Consider the following 8,715-nt stretch of genomic DNA (forward strand, 5'->3'; position numbering starts at 1 on the left):
AAAAAAAAAAAAAAAGAAAGAAAGAAAGAAAGAAGAAGAAACTTTTGTCTAAAACTGCTAACTGCTAAGCCTTTAAAACTTGGACCAATATAAGTTAATGGTTTGGGGCACTGTGGATTACTCAAGTTGAGATATAATTCTGCAGCTTAATTCACTGGATTGTACATGAAAATCTTGAGGAAATTTTGTTTAAACTGGACAAAATACAATTTCCACACTCTCACAAGCAAGTTGAAGCAGTAATGTGTGACAAATTTCTGCTCTTGATTCCCCTTCTGTCCAATTATGCCTTTACGGAATGATTTTGTAGGAATTTGGTATACTTGCTATACCTACAGTTCCTGGGCCTCCACTTAAATTGCAAACAGAGACTGTTACAGTTGAAAATTTTCGTGCTAGAGCATTTAGCTTGCTGCCTATTGCTGGAAATTCTGGGTTTTGCCAGGTAGTCTCCCCTACTGCTTTTAACAGGACAATATGATTATATAATCCTAGCTATTGGGGCATGCTTGCTACACATGTAGTCTTTCATGTTTTACTTTCTAAATTGCAGGTGAATATACCTTTGGGAATGTATGATAACTTTCCCGTAGCAGTGTCTCTACTGGCCAAGCATGGTGCAGATGGTTTTTTGTTGAATCTTGTTGAGAACCTTGATGGTTTTTTGAAGGAACAGATTGAAATTACTCAGGGAATGAGTTTCTGAAGTTGTCTCTTTGTTCTATTCAAGGTAAGTTGCAAGTCCATCTGTGAGAAGTAAGTAATACAGAGATACTTTTATCTCATGATTCATAAAGGTGGTTTTACTTTGGTGATGAGGATGGTTCATTGTTTCTATGAGATAGTGAGCCTCTATAGATCTTGGACCTTTATTTCTTCTCCAGAAATTTATTTTTGTGATGAATATCTCAATTTTCAGTGATTGATGTAGCTTCCAAGGTAGTTTGTCTTTCATGGGTCCTCATCTACTGCAGCAAAATGAATCTATCAAAATAAAGAGAATAAATTTGCAAATAGGTGGAAAATATATCAAATATCAAAGCAGGAAATGTGAGCTGCAAGTTCCAACAGATAATGGAACAACAACCTGGACTAAGACAAACCACAAATCCGAAAATCCCCATCTCAAGATCGTGATTCTCATGCCATTGTCAATCCTTGAGCCAATGCTTTGGCCATTCATGAAGTGGTTAATGATGAACCACTGGACCAGCTTGAATGGGACATTCTTGACTCACTACAATAATGTAGTAGAGTAGTAGACCATTCTGTGTTCTTACTCTACCATAGAGGTATTGCATTTTGAAATCTTCAATGTTAGTCGAATACTCTTTTCCATTTTAAGTTTCATGTCTAAAATTGTACTGAAGTGCTCATCTCATTAGCTAGAAATTTTTTTCCCTTGAAAGGGTAGCTCAAGTTTCTTGCCCCTTCAAGGCTCTTATGGTACTTACCATATTAGTTTGGGACACAACCTGGGAACCTACCCGCTAGGAATTGGAACCATCCCACCCATTAGTTTATTGATGGTTCCAGGTTTGGATTTTGGAATTGATTTCTTATCAGGACTGGTCAGTTTTGGTCTGGGAAAATGGTTCCAAAAATGGATAACCGGTGAGAACCGATTAAGAACCAGAACCACAAGGACCGTTTAAAATCACTATATAAAACCATATTTAGGATGTTGATTTCGTGCTGCTGATTTAGATTAGGAACTTTGATTTTGTTTGCATGCTTAGGAATGGATGTTTTTTTTTTTTCAAGCATTTGGATCATATTTTTATTTGTATGCTTATTGCTTATGGATGGATGTTTGATTATTTATATGCTTTAGAATGGAATTTGGTAATTCGTATGCTTATGAATGGATATTTTAATATTTTTATGCTTAGGTAAGGATTTTAGAATTTTGGACATTGTGACAGTGCCTGGAACTGGTTAGGAACCATAATTAATAACTGATACTGGTTCTGCGGTTTGGAACCGATTAGCTAATTGGGACAGTTCTGGTCCTGGCCCCAAAGGACCAGAAAAACCAGAACCAATTAGGACTCGCAATTACCCAGAACCATCCTGATTTACACCCTTAATGGTACTGTTTGTAGAGATTATATGGAGTTTGTAGATACAATTGGCCAGGAGATGCACTTAGGTTTTTTTTTTTTCCCAAAGACGAATAAGTAGAAGAATGTTCCATAGCATGTCAGACAGATGTCAGGGGATGCTTCATACGTCACACAAGACCAAAAAGCACGTGTCTAAGCCCACAATTCGATGAGTTGCAGGTTAGGACTATCTTAGTTGGAAATTTGTTGCCGATCTCCCAGGTGGGTCTGGTACACTTACCGTACCTTGGGTGTCACAACCTAGATCTTCTATGTGGATTGGTGATGTGGCAATTTTGATCATTAAATGTCTAGAGAGTGGTCTGATTGGCCACTTACCAAAATTCCATAATTCAATCTTATACCTTCCTATTTATTGCCAAACCTTCTTCGTAGTCTAAGCATTATCATGGTGCCTAGGCAAACCAAGATGGTCGCGGCGGGGGGGGGGGGGGGGAGGGCAAAAGTCAAGTTGACACAAGCAAGCCTAGGCAACCAAGGGCTATTTTTGACAAAACCACCTGGACGCCTGGGCGACACCTTGACAACTATGATGCACACTATTGGTAGTCACTAGATTTTTGAAAGCGATAATTTGCCACTTGGCAAATCTAATTGAATTAAAACTTGACATGTAAAATGTAAGCAGGGGACCTTCCGTCTACCTCTATACACTAAATCAGTCCCCATCAGTCCTGAAATGTGTATGTGGTACAAATAGGGGGGCAGTCTCGAGATACCCTATAGACAGCCCAGTCCATAAAACCTTCTCCCCTCTTTATATTTGTTGATAAATTTGCGATGCCAAAACTGGCTTGCATTGATATGTTCACCACAAATCTGGATACTTGAGCTGTTGAGGGAAACCTGCATAATCTGCCAGTTCTTCGACCTCTTTTGACAATTTTTCCGCAATGTCCACCATCTCTATAAGCAGAAATACAAAGCCTACCATTGCAAAACCATCATCATCTGGTAGAGTCCTGAGTAAGCAAGGAAGTACAGCTTCACTAAGCTCTATTCTTGATAACTGCAGTTTTGCCACCATTAACACTGCTGGGCTAGATCTCTTCATGTTGATGATGCTGTCTCCAAGCGTCCTCAGTGTGTAAGCAACCTGAGAGACCACTGCTTCACATGGCTTCTTGATGGAGTGCCTCGTAAGTACAGGTGTTGGCTGGAAAATCGTAATGCAAATGAAATTAGTTGACATCGTCATTGAACTGAGAAGTAGTGTGTGTGTGTGTGTTGATCCCAGTTGGACCAATGGATTAAATCGGTTTGACAGAGACATTACAAAATGTTTTATAGTAGTACAGGATTTGGGGGTGAGTTATTCTGAGATAGAAAGCAGGCCGTAGATGAGAATCTCCGATTAGGTCCACGATTTAACTAGGAATCTTGTAGTGGCTACCATCAACTGTTCTCTGTGATTCTATGTTTACAACACAGGTAGAATTCCTCTCTGCTACTGTTGCTGCCCCTGATCATGTGTGCTGATGGCCTCAAAAGACATGAAAAGGAATCTACATGGGTAAGCCAATGACTCTAGCTCTCCATGTATCTCCTATAGTACCCTGAGATCCTTTCTCATACCTTTTGAAGGCATTAGCAACACTTAAATAGTGGCCAACATGAGCATCATTGCAGATGAGCAGATGATCCTCCTTCCAATACATCACATGAACCAGGAGTCTGTTGAGATACTCCAATCAGGGTCTTTATGACCATAATGAGGAGCGTATTGCCAACCAAGCTTTGAACTCCAAAATTTTACAAACTAAACTACTCAGACCAATCTTGTTCTGTTGAACAGAATTATAGATGGTTCTTACTTTTTAGTTTTTGGTCCTAGAATTTCTGAAAAATAGTTCTAATATTTTTTTCTGAATTTCCTTTTAACATTTAACGTTTTTACCATTTGTTTTATTTTTCTTAATCATCTATTCAAATGGAAAAGAAGAGTTGATTTTTGCCTTGGTCCTGTGAGGCTTAGGTTTGTTGTCCGAGAAGAATTTTCTTTGATTTTAACAGGTGGCAACTAGGGAGGAGGCTCAAAACTTGTCTACATGTTCCTTGATTAAGCCACTTTCCATCCCATAGCTTCATTCTGTGGCAAAAAAACACACTTATTTAACCTAGTCCATCCAAGGAAAATCAAGAACAGTTAACCACTATTATTCATAGAACAGAATCACAGGATGGAATTTGGATTTGCGGCTGATCCAGATGGACCCCATACTCGAACTCTTTGGATTAGCCACATCGGCTGAAAGCACCCTTTTTGCAGGCTTCAAAGCCTGCAGTATCACAATGAAGAAACTTTGGTTTGACTATTTGTTATTTAATTTTTATGTTTCATTCATTACAAAAAAATTGCACATGATCATGTTTCTGATATTTGTTATGAATTAAATCATCAATTTTTTGGTTCGCTTTTTCTTTTTGGTACCGAAATATTGAGCTCTGATAATAGAACATGTAAAACAGGCAATATATTTACTTTCAGTCTTCTAGACAAGGAAAAAATTCTCTAATCGATGAACTTGATTGAAATTTCAGTGAATGTTTCTTAGTTTATCTTATAAAAGAATATTTGGTTCCATTTAATTATCAACTGCTTTTTTTTTTTTTTTTTTTTTTTTAAATTGATTATGTATTTCATGTTTAACTATCCTTCCTTTTCAATCTCAGGTTATTGATTCAGATAAGCCAAGAGATGCACAGTATCATACCTGTCGATGAGATTGAAGACAACCTTTTAGCGAAAGAATAGAGGCAGCCAACTCTCTAAGTGAATCTCCAATTTGTAGGTACTTGTGCCATGGATAGGAGAACCCAAACTTGCCATGCCATGGTTCCCACCTCGCAAAATTTGCCTGGAAAAAGAAATACAATGGCCCTGTCATTTGTTTCTTTGTTTTGAATAGAAGTTTTTTGATGAAAGAGAATATAATTAAGTTCTACAGTTTTAAGTTCAAATAATGAAAAGAGAACATAATTAAGTTCTACAGGCTGATGTTCAAAAAGTGCTTGATTCCACGTGAAATAAAATGCAGAATAGCAAAAAGAGACTGCTGGTTAAGTACTAATCTTTCTTGTAGGAGAGTTTAAAATTCAGATATTCATACATACCAGTGATTCATCAGTGGACTTTGAGTGGAGCACTGATCTGCATGCTTTGAAACTGGTTTCAGATTGATTATCCTTCTTTTCATCGATCCCTTTGAAGTACTCTTCCAGGCATCCTATAATAAAACAGGTTTGTTGGAAGTTAAAGACTGAATGAAGTTGTTTTCAAGTATCTTTTCAAGGGTTTAAAGTTTAAATTCTAATAATTTGTTATTGTTCATTCTCAATTCTGGAACTCAAAGTATTAGTTTGAAGTGTCTTTAAGTGTTCATATGATTGCCCCAAAACCAAGGAAACTGACCTTCTATCGAACAGGCAAGTGTATTGAATTTGGAAGCTGTTGAACTATGAAGTTCATCGCTAGCCCATACAGGGAAGATGAGTAAGCTTGTTGACACACAGACAGCAAAACCCATTCCAATTGTTGAGAGACGATCACGGGCTAACTGAATGACCTTATCTGCTCGCACACCAGAGACTACTACTAGATTGAATGTGAGGATGAAAATCATGGCTCCATAGTCATATCTTTTCCTTATGCTTGGAATCAGCCGAGTGTATGTTGCAGCTGCACCTGAATGATTCATTCAGGAAAAGGTTGTTTAGATTGGTGAAAGATAAGATACAAATAAAGATAACAGATAGTGAAGTTGTCTTTGTAGTACCAATACACCCAGTCTCCCCAAAGAAAAAGGAAAGAGGAAAAAAAGGGAAGCTAGAATTACTTAGACCAGAAAAAAGTAATTAAAAAAGTAGTGTGCCTAGACTGTATAAATAGTTTTCAGCTCATCAGATACCATTTTTAAGGTTCAGACCAAAACAATACTCTTTTATTCTTAGCCTTATAATTTAGTTGGCTAATTGGAAAGTAATAAGTCTACATCAGACTCCAAATTTCCAGGAAAAGAAAGAAGAAACTAAGATGTTGAGGACTAACAAAGATGCCTGCAAACTTGTATTATCAAATACAGAAAGGCTTACCAAAGAAAAATACTGAAGTTCCAATGGCACTAGCCTTGCCAATCTTGCTGAGGTTTTGAGCTAAAATTGCTGTTGAACACCCCAAGCCACCACCCACTATTGTCCCAATTCCACGATTTATACCCTTACCAAGTGTTGCACCTGTCATATATTATAAAACTAAACCAATCAGTAGCATAAGACTAACTTCAACTATACAAAGAAGTAACTCAAAATAATTTGAAAACTTAAATTATAATTAACAGTGCAGATGAAGCAGAAGTTGTGAAAACCTGCATAGAACTCAAAAACAACAACTACAGTCATGATAGCCCACATGGCATTATCTCCAACTTCCTCGAAAAGAGGATCGAGGAAATACAGGAGCGAAACCAGAACCAGAGCAAGTCCAACCTTGATACTGTGAATCAAGTTTCTGTTCTCATGTATGGCTTTCATTTTTGTAAGACAGTGAAGAAGAGAAGAAATAATCCGGGAGAGGATCATGTTCTTCTTCTTAGTAGAAGCTCCATCTTGAATTGAAAGAGCTACTACTGGAAGAGCTACTACAGTTGATGAGTTCATGCCCAACATTTCCTTCTCTGAGTCACTAATTTGTTGGGTGAGTCCTGGTGGAACAAAACCATGTATATATATAACACCAATCCCATGAGAAGTGAAGTGGGAAGGTGCTACGAATGATCCAAAACACCTAGTGGGTGAAGGATGATGGATCCCTATAGCCATAGCTCTCTGGCTATAGAAATTCAAATATATGTAGCCAATTAAGACACTGGAAAAAATCTGTTATGTACTGTTTGAATCCAAAAATGTGGATGCATTAGTGAACCTAATGACCCAGTGGAGGACACGTGCCGACATGATCATACAGCTTATATATATCCCAGGTAAGTGTGGAATCACCATACCTAACCACAACCTAGTAAAGTACTGAATGTGAAGCATCTGCTCCCATGTATATCACTGATCACCCACAGCCCTGTTTCATTTGTATTGTTGGGTATTTAGTGTTGTTCTTCCACTCAAATGTGATAAGGTTATCTTCAAACATAACAATATTATAGGGAGAGAGAGAGAGAGAGAGAGAGAGAGAGAGAGAGAAACCAAACCCCGACAAGAAACACGCGCTTAACGCGCTTTTCACTGTAAGACCTAATTAATCTGTTATGGAAGTGATGTTTTCAGCACTATAGCATGCCTAGAATGGCTTCTTACCCCCTTTCATTAGGTTCAACACATGATGATTCATATAAGACTAAACTACCTTGTACATGTACATATGAGTGTAGAAATACCTGATTTCCATGCTGTAGTTATTAGTATGTAAGAAGTTATATATATGTTCTTGTGGTCTACGATGTAATAAGAAGCTTCTATATATTATATTGGGTGATGATCAGTGGTGTCTGGTGAGTGAGAGAGCATATAATAACTGAAGAGGTAAGCAAGCTTGCAAAGGTGGTAAGATGTACAGAGTGTTCTTATTTTTATTGTAGAATCCTAGTATCCTTAAAACTCAAGAAAAGAAGGGACAAAGAAACTGAAAAAGTTAGAAGGTAGGGTGGGGGGAGGAGGAGACTAAGTGGAGTAATCAGATAAGAGAGTACTGGAAGATGTTTATAAAATGTGTACCTCAGGTAAAGAAATGACAGCGCCACTACTTATTGATAAGTGCGGTGTGCTTTGGCCACCAACACCTGTCTCTCTAACCTGAATTTCTTGCCTCAACTCTTCTTCTCCTGAAATTTCACTTTCTCATCTTTTTGTCATCATCAAAACGTATTTCCAGACAATAACTACAAAAAATGGCAAGGAAAAAAGAGAAGAAAAAACAATTCACAAAGCTTTTGTGGGTTATATCAACGAAAACACTATATCGTTTAGAGAAAGTTTTCCTTCACGCATATAGGACGGTTCACCCACCATCCTAAGATTCATAAACCTTTATAGAGTTTTTAGTTTTTTTTTTCCAAAATACATTTTGGATATCACGTGCCCATCTCAAGTGCCACGATGTATAGATTCTCATTTACACTGACCTTAGGAAAACTCAGTCTTTATTAATAATCTACCATCATAGATGCTTTCTCCTTGTATTTTATAACAACAGCTACAAGAAAAGCAACAAGGAATTGAGAGATGTTATATAATACAGGGAATGAAGGGGGACCCTCCACTCATGTCTAGCTAATGACATTGGAAAGGACTGGGAAATGCATGCAAATGGGTAGGTTGGCGAGACAGTCTTCACAGTCTTTCAATGCCATTTTAACATTAGCAGAGTGGTAGATGCTAATCGCACGCCAACATGGAGGATTTCTCAGTGGGACCACTGTTAGGAGATATTTTCCCCTTCATTACAGGTGTAGAAAAGCATCTGCTATGTATTTGCCAATAAAAGAACCCTAAATATCCTATTGGTTGTTCTCTTTTCCCTGCCAGACACCCATGGAGAAAGAGTCTATTCACGCTGTGAAGGGTGAACACACCTCTCCCC

General features: G+C 37.8%; 2 protein-coding genes across 2 annotated transcripts in view; one reads left to right on the forward strand and one right to left on the reverse strand.

Moving 5' to 3' along the window:
* LOC122092075 (amidase 1-like) overlaps positions 1 to 5,116 on the forward strand; it is a 13,936-nt gene extending 8,820 nt beyond the window's left edge. Inside the window, 3 exon segments of the mRNA XM_042662386.1 lie at positions 311 to 445; positions 554 to 730; positions 4,800 to 5,116. Of these exon segments, the coding sequence (XP_042518320.1) occupies positions 311 to 445; positions 554 to 706 (288 nt within the window). The 3' untranslated portion in view covers positions 707 to 730; positions 4,800 to 5,116.
* Positions 2,901 to 6,884, reverse strand: LOC122092074 (aluminum-activated malate transporter 12-like). The gene is made up of 6 exons (XM_042662385.1): positions 6,491 to 6,884; positions 6,219 to 6,359; positions 5,539 to 5,811; positions 5,241 to 5,353; positions 4,841 to 4,984; positions 2,901 to 3,282 (listed from the first exon to the last, which is right to left on the reverse strand). Exons 1-6 carry the CDS (start codon positions 6,789 to 6,791, stop codon positions 2,935 to 2,937), a joined length of 1,320 nt encoding a protein of 439 aa, XP_042518319.1. The 5' UTR covers positions 6,792 to 6,884; the 3' UTR covers positions 2,901 to 2,934.
* Positions 6,885 to 8,715: the final 1,831 nt, after the last annotated feature.

Source organism: Macadamia integrifolia, chromosome 10, assembly GCF_013358625.1.
Source record: "Macadamia integrifolia cultivar HAES 741 chromosome 10, SCU_Mint_v3, whole genome shotgun sequence".
In the NCBI taxonomy this organism is placed as follows: Eukaryota; Viridiplantae; Streptophyta; class Magnoliopsida; order Proteales; family Proteaceae; genus Macadamia; species Macadamia integrifolia.

What these genes read in the sequence shown, in the direction of transcription:
- LOC122092074 (XM_042662385.1), bottom strand. Translation starts at nt 6,791, where the DNA reads ATGTTGGGCATGAACTCATCAACTGTAGTAGCTCTTCCAGTAGTAGCT. An exon ending in ACTTGCCTGTTCGATAGAAG is followed by an intron (nt 5,354 to 5,538) that starts GTCAGTTTCCTT and finishes GTTTTATTATAG; the next exon opens with GATGCCTGGAAGAGTACTTC. An exon ending in AGTCCACTGATGAATCACTG is followed by an intron (nt 4,985 to 5,240) that starts GTATGTATGAAT and finishes TTCTTTTTCCAG; the next exon opens with GCAAATTTTGCGAGGTGGGA.